The sequence below is a fragment of the Pristis pectinata genome, chromosome 4 (assembly GCF_009764475.1).
Source record: "Pristis pectinata isolate sPriPec2 chromosome 4, sPriPec2.1.pri, whole genome shotgun sequence".
NCBI lineage: Eukaryota > Metazoa > Chordata > Chondrichthyes > Rhinopristiformes > Pristidae > Pristis > Pristis pectinata.
The window spans coordinates 75,098,873-75,121,624 of NC_067408.1; the positions used below are offsets into that span (position 1 = coordinate 75,098,873).

General features: G+C 38.6%; 1 protein-coding gene across 1 annotated transcript; it reads left to right on the top strand.

Moving 5' to 3' along the window:
• The first annotated feature begins 1,211 nt into the window (after positions 1 to 1,211).
• klhl15 (kelch-like family member 15) lies at positions 1,212 to 21,150 on the top strand. Its single transcript, XM_052014705.1, has 4 exons — positions 1,212 to 1,356; positions 2,958 to 3,082; positions 9,709 to 10,420; positions 16,783 to 21,150. The coding sequence occupies exons 1-4, from the start codon at positions 1,351 to 1,353 to the stop codon at positions 17,890 to 17,892; spliced, it is 1,953 nt and encodes a 650-aa protein (XP_051870665.1). The 5' UTR covers positions 1,212 to 1,350; the 3' UTR covers positions 17,893 to 21,150.
• The last annotated feature ends 1,602 nt before the right edge of the window (positions 21,151 to 22,752 follow it).

The window sequence follows — 22,752 nt, forward strand, 5'->3', positions numbered from 1 at the left end:
TCTGTGGAGAAAGAAATATGTATTAATGTATCAAATCATGTTTGCAAACGCTCCTATGAAGTGCCATTCAGAGGATCTATATTGCAAACACATACAATTACATACCAGCAGGCTCAAGGACAGCTTCTATCCTGCTGTTATAAGACTATTGAACAGTTCCCTGGTATGGCAAGATGGACTCTAGACCTCACAATCTATCTCGATGTGGCCCTTGCACCTTATTGTCTGCCCGCTCTGCACCTTGTCTATAACTGTAACACTTTATTCTGCATTCTATTATTCCTTTTCCCTTGTACTACCTCAACGTACTGATGGGATGAAATGATCCGTTTGGATGGCATACAAAACAAAGTTTTTCACTGTACCTCGTTACCTGTGACAATAATAAACTAATTCACCAAATTCTGTGGTGAGCGTGGAAAGTCCTGCTGCGCAGCGTTACCAGTGTCGGGGCCCGGATTGAGGCTGCCGCTGCAGAGAGAAGCGTCGCCCGGAGACGAGCTCCCAGGGCAGCGCAGCCTCCGGCCACCTCCGGCTCCACCCCATAGCCCCAACAGCACCTCCCCCACCCGTCAACCACCCACGGCCCCAACCCCGCCCCCAGTGCAGCCACCACCGGTCCCAACCCTAATCCCCCACCCACACCCCTCAGCCCCAATCCCTCCCCCAGCCCTAAACCACCCACGCCAGCCACCTGGCCCTGGCCCTAACCCCCACTCCACTCCACCCCCCCAGCCCAGCCCTAAACACCTCCCACCCCAGCCACCCGGCCCCAAACCACCGCCCACCCGTACCCCTAAACCTCCCCCCCTCAGCCACCCGGCCCCAAACCACCGCCCACCCGTACCCCTAAACCTCCCCCCCTCAGCCACCCGGCCCCAAACCACCGCCCACCCGTACCCCTAAACCTCCCCCCCTCAGCCACCCGGCCCTAAACTACCTACCCCACCCCACCCCACCCCACCACTAGCCACCTGGCCCTAACCACCTCAACCCCCGCCCCCCTGGCCCAAGCCAACCCCCCATCCACCCGCACCCCGCCGGCTCCCACCCCCGGGAAGGATGTCACCACGGAAGTGCTTCCTCTTGTTTTGGTCCGTTTGCTGGAAGTGACGTCGGGCGGTGCAGGTCTGTGGAAGAGAAGATGGCGGCGGTGGGTTGGAGCTGACACTCAGTTCGGGGGGGTGGGGGGGTAACGGCGTTGACTTCATTGGCGGCGAAGCGCCAAGTGAAACCGAGCGTGGAGAGGGGAGAAGGGGAGACCAGAGGAGTGAGAGCGCTGGGACAGCCCCCTCCATGATTCGCGGTTAGAAGGCGGGTCGGGTTGTGTGTGAGGAGCGGCGGCTACTGATGTTGGTGAGTGAGGTGGAGGGGAGCGGGAGCCGGTGGCGTCCAGTTGGCAAGTGTTGCCCTTTCCAGCGTAAAACCGCTACTGAAACGAGATGAATGCGGTTCAGTTCTCAATTAAAACACACCACGTCATTTCACCTGAAGAAGAAGGAGATTTGGGAAGGGGGTTTAAACTTGGAGACAAGTTTGTTTTTAGAAAAGCCCCTTCGCCCTGACTCCAGCGCTCGTGGGTCGTGATACACGGATTCAAGATGAAAGTTTGTTGAGGTCGATTGTTGAAAAATTTTCTGAGGGGGGAAAGCCTTATTTCTGAACATGGCCGGGTTCATTAAACCCACTGGCACGTGTTTCTCTAGGATGGTTGGGATTTGAAGTGTAAATATTCATTACAGCGTTAAGCAATTTTCAGAAAAGTATGAAGGGATTTTAAGACCAGTTGTGGAGATTTAGTTTGCAATATTTCCACTTGTGGCATCCTGAAGTACAGTATGGGACAACTTTTGCACTGTGATTACAAAGACACATTAAAATTTAACATTCTTCAAATATGGCTTTGAATTCCTGATTACAGGGATGACCCTGCCAAGTGACCCTGAGAAAGGTATTAAGACGTAGTGTAAATCCCAAATGCCTTTGAATGTGGCTTTTTATAATGTGGGTAGACATCATTGTTGTCAATATGCTGCTTAAATACATTCTATCATGTACGTAGGAAGTTTAAAATGGTGTTCATGTCAATAATGTTCAGTTTAAAATCAGTTTTTATCAAGTGTTCACCAGTAAGCCAGAGCTTGTATTAAGTGACTGTATTAAATACAACACTTTCAAACATTCATAAATAAGAATATAGATGGAAATAAAACCAAATTGATACAACTTGAGTCAGGTGATTAAATTGTTTCTTCATAGGTTTCTTTAGCAAATGTGAAATAGTTTTCGTGCATATGACCATTCATCGAGCATGTGACTTGGGAGCAGGAGTAGGTTACTCAGTTTCTCAGGCCTGTTCCCCTATTTCAATAAGGTCTGATTGTAATCTCAACTCCATGTTCCTGCCTAACCCTCAAACTTTCATCCCATTACTTATTCAAGACTATCTAATCCCTGTCTTGAAAATATTCAAAGATTTCCACCATTTTGAGAGAGAATTTTCCAAAGATTCAGAACCCTCAGGAAAAAATATACCTCATCAGTTTTAAAAGTGTGGCCTCTTATTTTTAACAGTGATCTCTAGTTCTGGATTTTCTTCTAAATGGAAACATTTTGCATGTTCACCCTGTCAAAACTTTTCAGGATCTTGTTATTATAGCTTTAGGACTTTCTGGGACTCTTGGATGTTGATTACAGATTAGATTGAGTTTGGATGAGTTTTTCCTACCAGTTGAACACCCTGCTACACTATTTCATCTCCAGATAAGGAAATAAAAAGCCATGTGGACAAGGTTGCAACCAAGTATAAAATAATTAACAAGGAGGAGGGAAGAAAATGAGGTTGGAAATGCCATAGATATTTTTCTCTGTAGCAGTAAGCATTAGAGGCTAGCCATTTGAATGTAAATAAGAAAATATTTTCAAATATATTTTAATTTTCTCTCCTTCCCATGCAGGAGCCGCTTGCTAGCTCAGAGCCTCTTTTAGGCAGGAGCACGGGACGGTCAGGTCTGAGGACCCCGTCACGAATTCTGTCGATGTCACTGCACACGTGTCCAACAGAAGGTGCACTTGCAGCAAGGTGAGATGGCTATGCTGTGTATTTCCTCTCAATGAGAACGATGTGCCTTACTAGCAGCCCCGGCAAGAACTGATAGTTATTTACTCCTTGTTTCTGGGACAGCTGGGAACCATGGCTCTGATGTATATGCTGTTGCCTTGCTCCTTCCCCTTTGGTGGTCCCTTGAGATTGAGGGTGACTTGCTTCTCAGCTCCCAATGGTTAAATGTAAGACAATAGAAAATCTAGTAACCACAAATAACATTTACTCATTAAGCATGCAAATGATTCAGTGTATGTTCTATTTTTGTGTATCAGATGTGGATGATGTATATAATTTTTCTTAACAGTCTAACAACTTTCTGACCTATTTTGAGATTTGTTTGCTCATTTGGAGGTTAAAGCTTATAAATATATTTGTTGTGCTCCTTAGGCAGCCTGATAGATTTCGTATCTTACTGTATAAGGAAATCTAGCTGCTTCTATTTTTCTCATTTGCCAGATCGTTAATGTGCCATTGAACTATTTAAAAGAGCATCAATGTGAAAGCAGCTTGTGTATGTTTTTTTTCTACAATAAAATGTATTCCAGGGTAGAGCAATGGCTAACACACAAAAATGAGAATGAATGAATTGTTCTTAGCATTTTGGAGACAACATAGCCTTCATGCCTGTGGTGGGATGGTTTACATACTCCATATGCATGAATAATTTGGACAATGCTGAAAGTTGCTTGATTCCAAATTAGGCAAAATTTGCAAAAGAATACAAAATATTATGCAAGTAAGCTGGTTAGCAAGTAGAGTTGATTTTATTTAGTAAATATAACTCATAGGCAAATATGAATTAGAAAGAAACTACTAAAAATAGTAAAATTTGCAATAAATTTGGAGAGGAGAGGTCAATGCTTGGTGGCCTGTACATCTGAAAATAGGATGGGAAAAATCAGAGGGTGTCATGGATTCTGCTTTTGAACAATGGGAAGTTGAATTTGGTCCTCTTTGGAAGAGAACTGTATAGGGCTTTTGGTGAGACCACATATGCAAGAATTGTACAGTTTTGGTCTCTTTATTAAAGGGAAGATGTACTTGCCTTGGAGATGATGCAGAGGGTTCAGTAGATTGATTACTTGAGTGAAAGAGTTTTATGAGAAAGATGAGCAGACTAAGCTGATATTGTGAGAGTTTAGAAGAACAAAACAATGTTATGAGGGATCTTGATGAGGGAGATGTTGAGAGGATGTTTCACTTGGTGGAGGGATCTGGAATGGCGGGGTACACTTTCAGGATGAAGGGACATCCATTTAAGACATGGTGAAGAAATTCATAGAGGATTGTGAGTTATCAAATATGTTTCAAGCTGAAAGATTTTTGTGTTGTAGGGGAACCAAGGTTTGTGAAGAACAAGGAGTGGAGTTGAGAACAATAGATTAGCCATGATCTAATTGAATGGTGAAGCTGACCGGAGGGGTCATGAGGCCTTATATTTCTATTTTTTGAATTTTTCTACTGCTAAAGCAAGATACTAAATTGACAAGGCAGGATTAGAAAGAGTATAGGGCAGATAGTTCTGAGCAAACAGTTATAACAGCTATTGAAGCCATAGAAAGTACCAAATATCATTTCAAAGGGATGATGGCAGTGTGTAGTTATGATTAAAATGAGATCTTATGCTCTGGAGAAGAGGTTAAGGGGGAACCTAGATGCAGTGCTAAGAGAAGTTTCATTGGACGTATTGTGAAAATTTAAACAGTCTTGTGAATAAGGTGAGCAAACCTGGTTACACTGAAACCTTAAGGGAAGGCAAGAAGATGCTTAGACTGAATAGTGTATTAAATGCCTACTGACACTAAGTTAACTCATTATATTTCACAAGGATTAAGTACTTCAAAAAAAAATTATGAAGTACTCACAAAGATCATAAAAACTAGAAATAGGATCTATACTGATGTGGATCTGACAGTGTAGTTGCAGTAATCCAAATGACCACTTTTGTGCAAAATATTTATTTTGGAGCTTTGGAGCTTAGCAGAGCACGGTGGTTAGTGTGCTCTGCTAAGCTCCAAAGTACGAGATCAATTTCATCTTTAAACATCTTTATTGAATGCATTTATGGTTGGATCGTAAGCCGCATATTTTTTAATCTTGTGTTCTGTAATGCTGACTTTGATAATTGCTAATCGATACAGCACTGTTTGTTTAAGGTGATGAAATAGCAACTTAATATACCCCAAGAGGTGCAACGATACTTTTCCATGTGCAGTGACCCACACATTATTTCCTTTCCGGGTTGGAACAGAGAACCATAAGTTGTTTTCATAACTGCTGGAACAGCAGTTGTGAGATCAACGAAGACAACACCTATTTCAAGGAGACTGAGTTCAGAAACTGATAAATTTCAACTGTGATTCATTTTGAGAACAATTCCTTCTCTAAAGCAACTAAAACAGCAAGATAGGTTTGGAGATTGGGCTGCAGTTTTGAATTGTGCAGCTTGTTTTGCAATACAATTAATGGAATAAACTTTGTAGCAGTATTCAGGAGTTATATATGTAAAAGTTAATGGTTTTTGGCCTTATTAGACAGCAGAAAGACCACTTCATTTCCATGGATGAAAGAATGCATGGCAAAGTATTTGTCCTCTCTGTTGAATTGTCACTCCCAGTCATCCTCATCCCAGGAGTGGTTCTGGGTGAAGAAGATGATCATCTCCAGAAGTAGGCAATATAGGTGTTTGAATTATAGTTTGCATTCATACAGTTCTTTGTTGCTAATGTCTGACTATCAACAGATGATAGAGGTCAAAGATTAGACTGGTTGTTTTTTTGAAAAGGATTGCCTTTTTAGTAAAAACAGAGGCTTGTAGTAAAATTAGGATCAAGGTAATTGCAGACACTGCCACCCCGCAGCACTGGCGAGGATTGACTAAAAATTGAAGGTAGCCCCTTCTGGTTGTGAAAGACTGAGCAAAAGTGTATACTTGGAGTTGGTTGGGAGTATGTTAGTTCAGAGTTACAGGATTTAAGCAAAGAAAGCAACTCCTAGTGTGCTTTGGCTTGCTTCAGTTTGTAAGAAAGCATAATAAATGTACTGCCTTGTGGAAGTAGTGTACCTAGTAGCAAAAATTAATGCTGAGAGCTATATACAGCTAAATGATGCTCTTAAGTAAAGCATGAATTTTTAGCAGTTTTGGATGGGGGAAGCCTGCCATAAGCTTACATCAGACAGTTGGGCCAGCAGTTATTTTACATTGACAGAGTAAGTGCTGGAGAGTATGAGAGTACTGTGGCTTCCCTTTGAACATTTTTAACTGTCACTAAATGCAGACTATGGGAATGAAAGCATCTTGAAATAATGCATAACATTCCTCTGCAATTGAGGCCTTGTGTTGGCAATAGAGTAGGACAATATTTAAGGTTTCATTTAAGAACATGAAAAATGGTCATGTGGGCAAGACACTGCTGACCTGTGTCCCAGAAAGAGCTTTGCCTGTTTGTACTAGAAAGAATAATTAGCCTGCTTGATTTCACTGCACTTTAATGCACAAGAAGTTACATCCCCTTTTGTTAGCTTACTAATTTTTCAGTGTAGTTACAAGGTGCAGAACATTGAAGACTTTATACACCTAAACCGTGCTTGTTGTACAGTACAACATGTTTCTGGAATTTCTGTACACCACTAGTCAATTTCATGTGTTGTGCCTGTCTGCTTTTGCTTGGATCTTATTCTAGTTTATTCCCCTCTCATTGCTGCAAACCCAAAAGCTTTATTCTTTTTACTCTAGGCCTCTGTGCGTCTTTCTCGGTCCTTTCCCACATTAATACTGAACCACTGTGTTTTGAAGTTATCTTGTCATCTCTTCCACCACATTTCAAAATAGCAAGACCAATCTCTTTGACCATGTTTTCAGTTTGCCTCATCCCTGCCACTGAAAGTTCTTGCCCAGATTGGTAGCAGCTTTAGCTGCCTAAATTTAAAGTGTCTTGGAACTTTCTTTGCTTTAAACTATAGGTGCAAGCTGTTGTAAAATGGAGATTGTAGCACTGTAGCATGGTGTTTTCATACTCATGGGCAAATGAAAATTGATGTGCTGAATAGTTGGATTCCTACTTTAATGACTATAAAAGTTCATTTTCCTTTACAGAAAATGCCTTGTTTATTACTGTTAAACCATTGCCTTAATTTTTTGTGAATAAGCAGCAATGAAAGCCTACATCCCCTTTAAGAAAGCAAAGATGGAAAATGCAATGAAGATAATTTTCTTGGAAAATGAATGGATGGAAGTTGAGGTCAATTCATTTGTCTTATGTTGCTAGCTGAAAGCACTGCTTGTTTTTTGTTGTGGCTTGCTTAGCATTTCAACTGCTTAATAATTAAAATTGCAGCAAATTTGCTATTGCTTTCTTTTCAGATGAAGCAGTGTTTATTGGTTGTCATGGTTTAAGATCAAACTGGCTTTTTTCTGGCTATTGGTAAATTGCAATCTTTATTTTTTTATTCCCATTGGCCCCTCCCAATGAATTTGACCACTGATATTCGAGTTTAAAACTGGAAAATTAATGAAATACCAAAAGAGAAAATATTCTTTATACATTTAGCAGCTTCCTAAGTCACAGATTTGGGTACAGGGCTTAAAATCCTAGAGTCGTTCCATAGCTTTCTTCAGCTGAACCATTTACCTGTGCCTGGCAAATGGAATTAATTAAATCAAAAATTGCAGGTGCCATTTTGAAAGGTCCTCTTATTTCTTAAAATAATAGCCTGAATACATGGTTTCCTGTAGGATCAGCTAAATAATTGAGAAACCTGTGTCAGGGTTCTTAAAAGTGGATTAAGTTAGGCTGGAATGACCGGCCAGAATCGACTTGGCTTTAAGATAAGCCCGTGATTTGATATTGGGCCCCTTTCTTAGATCTTGGTAAGTTTGCTGATCTTGATGGAGATTTTGTTGAAACTGTGCAATTTGGCTCAGCCGGCTCATTAGCACTCTTTAGCAGCTGTTTTGGAATTGTGCAGGTGTTGGCACTGGATGAAATTTGGATTAATTTAACTGCAGTGCTTCATGACTGAATAGCCTACAGTCTGGATACTGATGCTCATACATGAACAATAATCCTTTAGAAGAGGAGACACAGGATGACCTCGGAATATAGCCCTCAAGACAGTGTTGAGGAAAGAAAGTAGCATCTTATTATGTTTGATGTGAAATTGCTGAAAGACATGTCTTGATGCTTGTGGGAAGGGAAAGGGGCTGGCATTTGCCAGAGAAAAGGGACAGAAGGGCATTGAGGTCCTCCCAAATTTAGTGGCAGGTCATTATTATTGTTTTTTATGCCTCCTGCCAGTGGGCCTGATTGGGAAGGTGGGCCAAAAATCCAACAGTAAAAGCTCATGACCAAAGGCAATCCACAACAATCAAAGAACTGAGGCAACATGGACCTCTCCAGTAGGTGTGCTGATGAGACCAGAGAAGCAAACATCTGCTGGATCTGGGTGCTGCACTTAGCTTGTGGTGTGCCAAGCCTTGGGAAATCTCTTTTGCCAGTGTTAAATTTAAATGGTTGTCAAAATCTGAGGAACTGAGCCTTGATAACATTATGATGATGTTCCATTTTTTTAGTGGAAGTTACTTGATACCCCCAAACAAACTGTGGTTAAACAGAGTAATTGGTTGAGCTTGAATAATGTCCATTTACCTTTTTAAGTCTCTGATCCTCTCCCATTCTGATGTGGGGGACTTTAAGATTTCACACCCTTGAATCTCTTTTCGAAGACAGCAGTGGGGATTTCAAGTGAGCAGACCCATCTCAGTTATCTGATGAATCCTGAAGGAGCAGTTAAATAGTTTATGACCTCTGGTATCATTCAGGATATTTTTGCATTGTAGCCACCCCTTTGGCGTCTGTCCTGTAGTTACATTTCAGTATATAATTGAAAGGTGTATGACACACTTCCTGGGCTGAAATATCACTGATTTCAACAGGTAGGTCTTATTATCACCTGGCTAGTAATCTGGTGAGTAGATTGGCCGCTTACCTGATCTTCATTCTGGTTATGTTGTGGTTGATTTGAATAGAGTAAACAAAAATCATTTGGGTGATGAAATCTTCCAATTCATTGTCCAGGTGCTGAAATTGTGATCCCTGTAAACATACTGACAGTGATCACTGCGTATATTGATACTGATACTGAGCCATTTGAATGCAAACTGATCATGAGTTAGTACTGAAATAAGCAATATGAGTAAGTGACAACAATAGCAAGTACTTTAGATGCAAACTGATGATAATAATGAGCACTGTAGATGTAAATTTACAACACTGCTACTCTATTGAATTTATTTTGGTGTTAGATAATCCAATTAGTTGCTAATGTTAAGCCTATGAGAATTGTGTGGTTTATGTTTAAAAGCATTTCCTAATTTAACTGAATACTTTAACCTGGTTCAGAATTATTTACGTAAAATTCCCAAAATGTAACCACTAACTTGAATATTATGCTGCTCCTGAAGTTTTAACCATGCTATGATTAATATTAATGTTGTCGGAGAAAAGTGTGGTCACTGGGGAGAGCCAATAATTCTATAGATTTTTTAAGTGTATTCATTTTACCTTGATGCATATTAAGATTCCATCTTTCATCTGTTTCAGGGTATTAATGGCTGGAAACGTGGATGTGTACAACTCTTCTGTTCATGACTCCTGCGTCTCTTCAGGGTTTAAAACCCTGTACGAGGAGGGATTATTATTTGATGTCACCCTAGTTATTGAGGATCACCAGTTTCAAGCTCACAAGGCACTATTGGCTACGCAGAGTGACTACTTTCGAATAATGTTCACAGCTGACATGAGGGAGAGGGACCAGAACAAGATTCATCTTAAAGGACTCACTCCAACAGGCTTTAGTCATGTCCTTCAATTTATGTATTATGGCTCCATTGAACTGAACATGAGCACTGTCCATGAGATCCTACAGGCAGCCATGTATGTCCAGTTAACTGAGGTGGTGAAATTCTGCTGTTCTTTCCTGTTGTCAAAAATCTGCTTGGACAACTGTGCAGAAATCATGCGACTTTTAGATGATTTCAGTGTTAATATAGACGGTATCCAAGAACAACTGGACAAGTTCCTACTAGAGAACTTCGTACCACTCATGTCCCGAGCTGATTTTCTGTCCTACTTGAGTGTTGAAAAGCTTTTGACATGTTTGGAAAATGATCAACTGAGCAGATTCCCAGAGATTGAGCTCTTTGAGGCTGCACAGGCCTGGCTGCGACATGACAGAAGCCGTTGGAGGCACACAGATGCCATTGTTCAGAATGTCAGGTTTTGTCTGATGAATACAACAAACGTTTTGGAAAAGGTTAGTATGTTTGAAAGCAGTAACCAAGTCACAGCACTTAGGCTAGACCATTGTGTGCTGTGAGGAAATCATCAGTCAGGATCCATTTACTCTTTGCTTTAGCTAGCTAATTTATTATAATCATTAGCAATTACACTTTGCCTTCTTTCATTTTTTAGCTAGTGCTGATTATGAAGGATTCTGATGTCCCATGGTGAGAGAATGTCAAGAAAAGAATTTCATCATGTACTATGATTTAAATAATCTTTTTCATAACAATTTGGATCAAAGTGCTTTGGGTCCAGCATTTCATAACATTGATTTCTGGTTAGTGTTCTTGGGGAAGGAGAGAGCTTTTTGAATGATATTTCAGTGAAATTTTTTATATTAAGTTTTTTTTATAGTAAACACTCAGCTTTAATTTTTTTTCAAGCTGGAGGGATTCCCCTTTCTGACTCATTCTTGGTTGTGAATGACAGTACAGACACCTAGGATTCTTGAGATGTGGATTCTAGCAAGCCTTTTGGCCACTGGTGCTTTGATATTTTCATCATTTGGAATTGGGTTTGAACCAGGGTGGGTGTTTATCACCCACACTTAGAAATATTATAAGATAGTATAATGTAGTGGCAAGGACAAATAAACAATTATGTATTAAGAATCAAAGAATCACTTAACCTGATTAATGATCAAAGCATGAAATCTATATACAAGTAGGCTCTTCCTTGGCTTTGGTTGGTTATCTAGATTTGATGGTTTACTGGTATTCCTTAAAATTTTTCTGAAACCAGTTGAACTAGAATTATTTTTCTAACTTTTCAAAAAAAAACACAACATTGCTCTCCAGCAGTCATTTAACCTTTATTCTTCTGCAGTTTGGTGATGGTCCTGTCGTGTTTTCTTGTGGTGCACCTCTGGGAAGTGGGCTCATGTATGTTTTGTTTTCTTATTTAAACTCAAATCCAAGAGAGTCCTTGTCACTGTTTTGGGATTTGGACAAGAACTTTTCCCTAGCACATCTGCTTGGAGACTGTCCAGGTTGTTTAGAATTAGGAGCTTGTCAGCAAACTGTGCAGAAACTGCTGCATTTGTGTTTATCATAGCCTTGTGAATTCAGAAGAAAAAAAAATGAATCAAAGTGCCCAAAAGTTTTGAACTTAGGCTGGTCTTCACAAGGTTCGTTCCTCAGAGGAAAATGTACCTTGCACTTGAGTTTATTCAAGTCTCTGCACATGCAATGTAATACAATTCCACTGTCCCAACAAAATACAGTTGACTTTAATATCTGCAAATGTAAATTCAGCTAAGAAGTACAATGGAGTTCACTTAAGTTTTTTTTTGTCCCAGACGATGGATTTCTTGCAACCAAGTGGACAGGTGTACAAGATTTGTTGTGAAGCTACCTGCTAGGAAATTTGAAGGATTAGTTTGTTGAAAGTTTGTTTTCTGCCTTTCTTTTCCCTCTTTGAATTATCAGCAGTGTGAGATAGATGGAGGGAAAAAGGCCCACGCTTGCCCTTCCTTCCACTGCCCACCCCATACTCTTCCATTAGCATCTAAAATTTTGTACCACAAGTAGTTGATCAGTTTTAACGATCCAGTCCTGTGCAAAGATTTCTATTCCTCAAAGGAAACCATTTGATATACAAATTTTACAGCACCTTGTGCCAACCTTTTTCAAACCAACCTTTATCAGCCATGGTCAGATTCAGAGTCTGTAGTCCAAACAAGATGACTTATGCGACTCAAGTGATTTACTGAGAAGTTTTTTTGGCTAGACATCTAGTTGTACTAAATTGATTAATATGTGTAACACAAGGCTCAGTTTGGTGCTTTAGTGTTACATTTTCATGGTGCTGTTCAATAATGTCCTGTCCCCCACAGACCCTGATCTTTAATAAGCACTTCCATGGCCATTGATGCACATTTGGTAGCTTCTATCAAACACTGAACAGTATTCACAGTGACTGCTTGTCTTCAGAGAATAAGTTCTGCTATATATTTCCTCATTCTGACCAAAACCAATGCAGAATGATTGGATAAGGGCCAGAATTTTCTCAGGCAAAAGAGACTTGAGCTTAAGATGATTCCACTGTAGTTATCAATGGGTGCTACATGTTACTGTTGCTGTTTTTGCAAGTTCTGATTTGGTGAGGTGAAGGAAGAAGAGTTACTGTGCTCGTATTAGTGACTGTAATTGTCATCCATCTTGTATGTGAAAATGTACACTTGTGATATTGATATAATTACAGAAACTTTCTTGAGCAAAATAGATGTTTTATGGTTTTTGTTTGGTGTTATTGTTTGATGGGGGGTGGGAAGGGACAGGACACACACTTTTACTCTAATACAGCTCACCTTTTGCAGTAACACACCAGCCGTGTGGCGTGGACTGATACTTCCAGCACACAACACAATGTGGAGAGCAATTGTACTGGGGATACCAACCTAGCCTGTAAGTCTTTGTGCATTTATTTGTAAATAAAATGCAAGCTGTAAGAATGATCAGAGAGCACAATGATTTGTGCAAACTATGTAATATGATTGGCTATGGGTTTGAGGAAGAAAGGCATAATGCCATAGTCCATAAATCTTAATTTATTTGGAACTTTCTTCAATCATAAGAGGATTTCTTTTGCTGTTTGATTTATTTTTTTTCCCTCCCCCTGAATTACTTGATTGACCATGAGAAGTATCTCCTTGTTGTGCTGCCCAGGTAGCATGTGCCAAACCTAAATCTTATCTGGAAGTTTAACTTCAGAAACTTAGAAAACTTACAGCACAATACAGGCCCTTCGGCCCACAAAGTTGTGCCGAACATGTCCCTACCTTAGAAATTACTGGGCTTACCCATAGCCCTCTATTTTTCTCAGCTCCATGTACCTATCCAAAAGTCTCTTAAATGACCCTATCGTATCTGCCCCCTTCACTGTTGCCGGCAGCCCATTCCACGCACTCACCACTCTCTGAGTAAAAAAACTTACCCCTGACATCTCCTCCGCACCTACTCCCCAGCACCTTAAATCTGTGTCCTCTTGTGGCAACCATTTCAGCCCTGGGAAAAAGCCTCTGACTACCTACACGATCAATGCCTCTCATCATCTTGTACACCTCTATCAGGTCACCTCTCATCCTCCGTCGCTCCAAGGAGAAAAGGCCGAGTTCACTCAACCTGTTTTCATAAGGCATGCTCCCCAATCCAGGCAACATCCTTGTAAATCTCTTCTGCACCCTTTCTATGGCTTCCACATCCTTCCTGTAGTGAGGTGACCAGAACTGAGCAGAGTTGACCGCATTTACTTTTAGTAGAGGATGTTACTTAATCATACATTTAAAATTGAGCTTGTTAAAATGCATCATGGGCGTTTTCCTTTCACACACAATACTGCATTTTCTTCAACTTGATTGAAAACTTAAATCAAAGTAAACCACAATATTCATTGTTGAACACAGCCAATGTTGAACACAGCCAATGTTGATCGAGGATCTTAACACTTTTGCAGTCCTGATTTTATAAGAATTATATTACCACTTGTTCCTAAGGAACAAAATTACACACTACAGAAATTAGCAATTTTGACATCAAGACAGAGGATGCTGTGCTCCATTATTCCATTTTCACTGTCGCTCTTTTACCAATTGCCTTCCATTTTGGATGCTTATATTGTAAATATTATTTGTGACCTGATTCAGTGTGAAAACTTAATACCAGAGGCAATTTTTAGGTATTAAAAAGTTTGTGCTGCTTAGGTAATGAAGTTGGTTGGATAGTGAGCTGCAGTTTTATAATTTTTTTTATCCCCTTTTGTTTTCACCATCCCACTGTCATCAAAAATCTACTGCTTCTAGATTGTGAACACAGTCTTATTAATCTTGGGTTTTGCCGTCTTGGGTTTACTGGTAGTTATAAACTTGAATGGTTAATTTCTAAAGCCAGGGACATTAGGGATGGCTTGGAGCTGAAATAAATAATCTTGATGGAGCGACTTAAATCCATTTTTATAAATTGAGAACTTAAAATGGTGTTTGCACGGTGCCCTTAAGATTCCATATTAGGAATGCATCCAAGACGATGGTTAAGTTTGTCTTTGTTTTCTTGCAACCTCTAAGTTTAATCTCCCGAGAGAGTAACCTATCTTGTGACCCATCCTTTAGCGAATTGCCATGCATGTGTTGCGGAAAACTTAAACCGGCCAGTGATTGAGAGTTCCAAGGTTGTAAGGTGCCTGCAACTTTTTTTTTGAGCAAGAGTAGACTTTAGCTGTCCCCTGACCTTTCAGATGGAAAGTATTGGTTGGGATATAATTGTGCTTTTAAATTCATATTTGTACAGTGGATGTCACTGGTAGGCCTGGCACTTAATGCCCTTCCCTGTCTATCTTGGAGAAGCTGGTCATTAGCCTCTAATCCAAGTGGTGAAAGTATTCCAATAGTGCTGTTAGCTATGGAATTCCAGGATATTTACCCAGTGACAATGAAGTAACAAAAACATTTTCAATATACTATCATTCTAGTAGTATTTTGATGTAAGAACAAATGTTTGAGCTCAATTTCTTAATTTGCCACATGGCATGAGAAGGTTACCAGAAATATAAGTTTTTACCCCTGGTCACTAGTGCCTTGAGCCAAGGGATGGGGAAACTCAACTTGTGCCTCAGTTTTTGATGAATATCAAGTTGCCTTTGCTGGAAAGTATGCACACATGGAAGTTAGGTGAGGATGGGTATTGAATTAACTGATGTTGATGTTTGACGGTATCTGTTATCTAGCTTCAAACCAAGATGAGTTTCAGGTGAGCTGCTGGTGTCAACAAACTGTCCTCCTGTGTTTGATCAGAAGGGGAGGGAAAATAAAAGTGTGCATTAATACTTTTCCATCTGTAGTGAGACTTGTCTGTCTTTATATGATCATCATATTCTGATGATTGATTTTATGTTTTGTATCATGTTTTCAACAATGTGTTATTGAATGTCAATTTGCAAAAAAATGCCACAGTCAGGTGGAAAATCTGCCCATAATTTCATATTTTTTAAAAACGTTCTAAGCTTTTCATTTATTCTGCAAGAGTATGAATAATAAAGATTTGTATGAAGTTCTGTGTTTGAAGTTTGAATTATTTCTTGTTTTAAGGAATTATTTTTCAAGTGACTTTCCTTTTGTTTTAAAGCTCATTCCTGCATCCTACCTCAGATTTGATTAGAAGGTTTTGGGCAGAGTTTGCATTACAATTGCAATTCTTTTTTTTAAAAATTAAAATGAAGGTGCTGATTCATGAAAGATGCAGTTTGAAATGTATAACATTTAAGACCTAGGTAAAAGTAGTAAACGTGCAATTCATTATAATGCATTTTTCCATTTGTGGCAATTAGCTATTAATAGTGATATTGGTCAGTATATTTTGTAGTGTTCCATTCCTTCACTCCCTCCCCCACAGAGTTTGCACTGTGTTATGAGAGTCTTCTTATTTAATCTATAACTGAAGTCCAGTATTGCCCTATGATCTGTGAATCCTGAATCATTATTGTACATGTGGTAGAGAATAATTGTAGCTGTGCTTTAAGAAGGAAAAGTTAATCTTGAATTCAAACAGTTACAATTGAGTATCTCCTGTTTAACTGAGATCCACTGTGATTCATTTCTTTCAATTTTAATTATCCAAAGTTAAGTTGGAAGTGGTTAGACATTTGATATTTCTTTTATGTATAGGAAAAATTGCCAATACCATGATGACTTGATAACTAAATAAAGAACGAAGCGTGGCTACAAAATTAACACAGATATTAAAATATTGGTGTCACTGAGGATGAATCTAAGACCAAGATAATCATCTTGATCTTTTATAAATTAGGAATTAATGAGCCTCACAGTCAAATAAATATATAGTGGGTACCTCATATACTTGATGCAGCAGTATCCTTTGTTGTTGGATTTCAGTTTTCCACATCTTGACTATTTTTATTTGTGAAGATGTTCAGGAAATGAACAAGAAAATTCCTGCTTTCTTTGACAGTTCTGTATTGTCACATAGACTTTGCCGTAATGTATGTGTTGTGTAATTAAATTTTGTGACTACTTATGCAGTGCACTTGTGTGTAATTTACTCTGCATTCTGTCGCTACCTAGCGTGTGAAAGCTGGATTGCAATGTTGATAAGTTGAAGTCCCTATTGTGGTCTGGCCTAAAATTGCCCAGCCATAAAGCCTAATGCTTTTGGTGGTTTGCTGCAATGGCTTTGGACAAGGATTTTACTATCATTAAGCATTAACTATATTAGGGTTGATAACAAGAGCTGAACTGATGGCAGCAGGAATACATTATTTGAAGTTAATTCTTCTTATTTTTATAAATGTCACCATTTTATTGTACCTTCTGATTTTTCTCAGGTAAAAACATCCGAATTTTATCGCTACTCACGGCAGCTTCGTTTTGAGGTTGAGCAGGCTTTAAGCTACTTTCAGAACATGAATCAACAACCACTCTTGGAGATGAAGTCCAATCGCATTCGCTCTGCTAAGGCACAGACTGCAGTTTTCAGAGGGATGATCGGACACAGCATGGTGAATAGCAAGATTCTTCTGCTGCACAGACCCCGGGTCTGGTGGGAACTGGAGGGTCCACAAGTACCACTGCGACCTGACTGCCTTGCAGTTGTGAACAACTTCGTATTTTTGTTGGGAGGGGAAGAGTTGGGTCCTGATGGTGAATTTCATGCTTCCTCCAAAGTCTTCCGGTATGACCCCCGACAAAACTCATGGCTGAGAATGTCAGACATGTCTGTCCCCAGATCTGAGTTTGCTGTTGGCATCATTGGAAAATACATCTATGCTGTGGCAGGCAGAACAAGGGATGAAACCTTTTACTCGACTGAACGTTACGATATCACCCAAAACAAATGGGAATTTATTGATCCATATCCAGTAAATAAGTATGGCCATGAAGGAACGGTTCTCAACAGTAAACTTTACATAACTGGTGGAATAATGTCCTCCTCAACCTCCAAGCAAGTATGTGTTTTTGATCCCAGCAAAGAAGGTACTGTGGAACAACGGACAAGGAGAACACAAGTGGTTACAACGTGCTGGGAGAATAAAGCTAAAATGAATTATGCACGCTGCTTTCATAAAATGATTGCCCACAATGGGAAACTTTATGTTTTTGGTGGTGTGTGTGTAATATTACGTGCATCCTTTGAGTCCCAAGGCTGTCCATCAACAGAAGTTTATAATCCTGACTCTGACCAGTGGACTATCCTAGCATCAATGCCCATAGGAAGAAGTGGACATGGGGTGGCAGTTGTTGAAAAACAGATAATAGTCCTTGGTGGCCTTTGTTACAACGGTCAATACAGTGACTCCATACTTACCTTTGATCCAGAAGAAAATAAATGGAAAGAAGATGAATACCCAAGGATGCCTTGTAAACTGGATGGCTTACAAGTCTGTAGCCTTTACTTTCCTGACTTCGTACTGGAGCATGTTCGGCGATGTACCTAAAACGTTGCTATGGCTATGTGACACTAATCACCTAGGGAGGGGAAACCATAGTATTGTTCAGCATTTGGGGAGAGCAAGTTTAACAGTATTGTAACGGTATTGCCCTTGAAAAATAAGGTGCCAAAAGAAATGCAGTTCAGAGTTTTTTTTCATCTTTATTCTATGTAATCAGTTCAAATCCATTATTGATTTCAGTTTAATTAATAATCTACTATTTAAGAACTTTTAATTGTTAATGAGGAAATTTACAGTTATATAACTGTACTTGACAAATTGCGTATTCATATCCTTGCACCGTTGTCTGGCACTCTGAGTACCATTGCTGAAGAGTTTACCAGATCTATGTCTATTTTTGATATCTATTATTTATTAGGTTTTTCCTTAGTTTCTTTTTAGCTTTTTATCAAAAGCTTTGGCCTTTTCACCAAAATTGTGATTCTTGTTTAGTCGTAAGCACTTTTTGGTGTTGTCTTTTATGATTGATTAATCTGTGCTCCCACTAAAGATCCAACTGCTGCAAATAGTTTGGTAAGTACTTTGAAATAAAAATGGAAAATGCTGGAACCATTCAGTAAGTTAGGCTGCATCTGTGGAAAGGGAAACAGTTAATATTTCAGGTCAAAAACCCTTCATCAAAACTGGAAAAGAGAGAAATTAGGTTAGTTTTAAGTTCCAGACCAAATTGAGGGAGGGATGGATAAGTCTCCAACTGCCCTCTTTTGTTCACTTTCTCTCCCTCCATCTACAATTTATCCCTGTATTAACCCTGGCTTCACCCTTTCAGAGAGATTCCTGTTGTTCCATCAATCTGTTTCAACCCCTGCCCCAATTCTCTTCTAGTTAAAAGTACCTTGTTTTCTCTCTCCCAATACTAACAAGGGGTCTTCAACCTGAAATAAACAATTGTTTCTATTTCCACAAATGCTGCCTGACTTGCTGAGTGTTTCCTGCATTTTCTGTTTCCATTTCAGATTTCCAATTTCAGTTTTTTTTGATTTTTCATTTAGGAAAATATTTTATTGTATGGTTAGTTTAATATTTTAGAGATCATGAGGGGAAGCTGATTTTTGTCCATAGGGTTTGAGATTGTGGGAGGGCATAGAGGTGGAATCTGCCAGCAGGGAGAACTTTAGAGCGGATCAGCTGATTGTTCAGTGAACATTAAAATCTTTTGAAGGAAGTATTCATTTTCTTCCTTTGTGTAATCCTGTGCTTTCCAAATTAGTTTTGGGTATGCTCTTTTTACTTGATGCAGCTTTTTTCTGTTATCTTCATTGGTAATGTGATTGTTATACTATTAAGAGTCAAGCAAGGCTCTGGAAACTTTTCCGAATATCCTAGCTCCAACTACACAAACTAATTTAAGGAAGGGTTGCTGGAAAATCCTTCACTAGGTCACTGCAAAGTCTTTTATTTGTTTAGATGTTATCATCTTTGTGTGAATGAGGGTTTTGAGATAATAGGATAAATTTTCAGTAGAATTAGATGAGTTGGGTAAATGTCCAACATGGATTTGTGTTCAAATGAACTGTTTGGGTGGTGAAAACACTGGAAAGAGTTTTTTTTAACCAGAAAAAGATGTTCTGTTGTAAGAACAGTTTTTCAATGCATGTATATTTTACTACCATCTCCATCTAATCATTTATTCCAGAATGAACAGGAAACTCTATTTGCAGCTTTTCCAGGGACTGAAAAAATTATCTTGCACATTTGTAATACTTTATTTCTCTTTTATAACCTGTAAAGCCTATTTAAAAATATTAGACACGTTTACCATTTTAATTATTCTGGAAACCAAAAAAAGGAAGTTGTGTTTAATTGTAAACATTAAAAAATTGTAAAGGGACAAAAAAAGTGTAAAAAAAAAAGTTGCTTTGTAAATATTGAATCCTATTTTTCACTGAGGGTAAAGTGGATGCATTAAGTTTCCAAATAAAGTGTATTTAGTTAGCTATAGTCTTGAAAACCTATGTGACAGAAAAAAATTAAAGTATTTAAGAAAACAATGATTTATTACCTTAACATTTGTTGTAGCAAGTAAGCCATCTCCATTTAAGGATGCAGTTACAGGATGGCATCCTAAAGCAAGCTATATTCATCATCCTCATCACTTACAATATCTTCTAGTCTGTAAGTTGCACCTTTGCAACCATTTTTCTTGTTTTATGAATTCCATTTCTATCAAAAGACCACCTCCTAGGCTGCATTTATTTATAAATTATCACCTTTTTTTTTAAAGTACAATCACCATACTGATAAAACAGAAAATGCTGGGAAAACTCAGCAGGTCAGGCAGCATCTGTAGAAAGAGAAATGGTCAACATTTTGGGTCTCTGTCCTTCATCATAACTGATTTCCATCTTCTGCAGTTTTTTTTGATCCCTATACTGAGTAGCCTGGTTTTTATTTGAAGGTTTAAGATGAGTCTGACAACAGATTCGAGGAAATTATGTATTTATGGGATGGTGGGTGAAGGTGTTGAGTCAATCTGTGAAAGCATTTAGTCAAGAGAAGACCTTGAGTCTTACATAAGTTTTTTTTTGGAGGTAACATGTTTGCATTTGTAAACTTGTGTACAAATTATGTCCCCTGTTGTGGGTTTTAACAATTTAACAATCTTACAATAGACAACTCTGTTAAAATTTTTGGTAATTGAGACTGGATATTCAGACTGATTTCCCAGGGATTATAAGTGCCTGTATTTATAAACTAAATCTGAGATTAAGACTAGTCCACAAGGATTCATTTAGTACATGGTTCTGTTCTTTTGAGTCATGGAAAGCACAGCAAAGTATAACTTCTCTAATGTCAAGGTTTTGTTTAAGAGGGAGGTGTTTGTACATTTGAAGCAGACCATTCTTGGACCATTTCAGTTGAAGTGCAACAAGAAAATTATGGTTTTAAAACCTGTAACAATTTTAGTTGTTGTTCTTCCATTTAAAGTTTTACCTCTGTCTGGTCACTGAGTCACAGACCAGCTGTTGATGTTGAACACCACCTTTACCAGCCAGAACAGGCAGCAACATTTTCAATCTAAGGCAGACCCAAGTTGAAACGAATTTACATATCTGACAGAGTATTCAAGTTATTATTTGTTAATTGTTTATTTTCACTGGCTGACTCATTTCAGTATAGTACAAAATACTTCAAATATCCACTTAATCAGTGCAAAAAATATTTTGTGACTTTTTAAAGCTAAAGATATTTGTAAACAAAATGTAAAAAGTGTTAAATAAAAGAATTGTCTTTTAAAATTGATTCCTTACTTGTCAATGTCACTTGAGTAGTTGGCTATGAAGAAACCACTTTCGAACAATGCCTTAATTCCTGAAAATGCTAAAGGCAGTATTTGTGGGCTTACCCTAATTAGTTTGAGGGCATAATAGGTTTAAATATGCTTTCTATTTTAATGTATCAGTGGACATGCGTGATTATTTTCAAATAAGTGTGGGATGACAAAATCCAAATTGCATGTTGTGTGCAGTGGTTTTATACTTTTCATCTTGTTTTTTTTAAAAAAAACTATTGCCTGAATTCCAATAACTGTAATACACAGTTTGAATATTTGCCTAACTGGGCACTCTGGTTTTGGCCAGTGTGTTAGGTAATTTAATGAAAATTACTAAGGCTCCAGGAACTTTCATACCATCTGCAGGATTAGTGTAAAATAGGTGCTTGATGGTTGGCTTGTTTCTGCACTGTCTGGCTCTATGATTCTGAATGTTTGATTTTCTGAGGACTGCATTGAGAATTGAACGAGGATGGCTAATTTGCTGAATAAATACGCTGTTGTTTTCTGTAAAGTATTTAAAGTTGCTTGGTTGTAACCCATTAACCCCCTCTTCGGCCAGGTTAAAATGTTCATGTTTTTCAAAATGGAAGATTCTTTTCAAAACAAATTATTTCTTTGAGGTATTTGTTTTTATGTAAGATTAATAATGATGCTCTAATATGATTTATTTCCAGCAACACTTCCATTCATTGTGTATTCAATTTATAAATCCCAGTCAGAAATTAAACAATATTTTTATTTTTTTAGTACTGGAACTCTTAAACGACAAGAAATTAATTAAAACATAGTTTAGCCCAATAAAATCTTTATTCATCTTACTAGAATGATGGTTATGTACCTGCTTTAGTGAGGTTAATAATCTCTTGGCCTGGTGCAGGCCATAAAGTCTAGTAAAGTCTTATTTCCTGTCTTCAGCTGGTCAGTAAGCTTAAATATCATAGTTGCAACTGGACTTTATTGTTCCATTCTGAGAAGGTGTAAAATCAATCAGAGTAACTATTATTCCTGAAGACTGCATGTAAGTAGATAGCTGTTGTTGATTGCATTTAGATTTGCTGTGACTTCGCCATAGTCAGATAGTCCACGGCTTGGTATCTGCACTTGCATAAAATGTGTGAGCTGCTGGTAACCCACCAATCTGTTAATCAGATTCTTCCTTTGTGTCAGGGGTAAATTGTGAAACAAGACGATGATATGATGAGGCTCCAAGTAATCATGGCAATGTGTTGGTAGTAAATCAGAAGTGTACTAGGTGCATTAATAAATAGTGCTTATATCAAGTAACTTATAAAACAATCAAAATTCAGTTCATATTTGTTGAACATTAGTAACTTGGTGACCATTACTAGTTTATCTGGTCAAATTTCTGGATTTGTAATCTTTACTTAGTTTGCGTGCATACTTCCACAATCTGCTTTAGTCTTGGTTTTGACGTTAAAAAGCAATAATCAGTGAAGGTTGACATATTTTCCCCCGTAGCAACATACTGCTGTCTTGAGTTTTAAAAGTTACCTTTAAACTTGAATGTTCTCTAGCATCATGGCATGACAAAGCAATATTTGTTAATA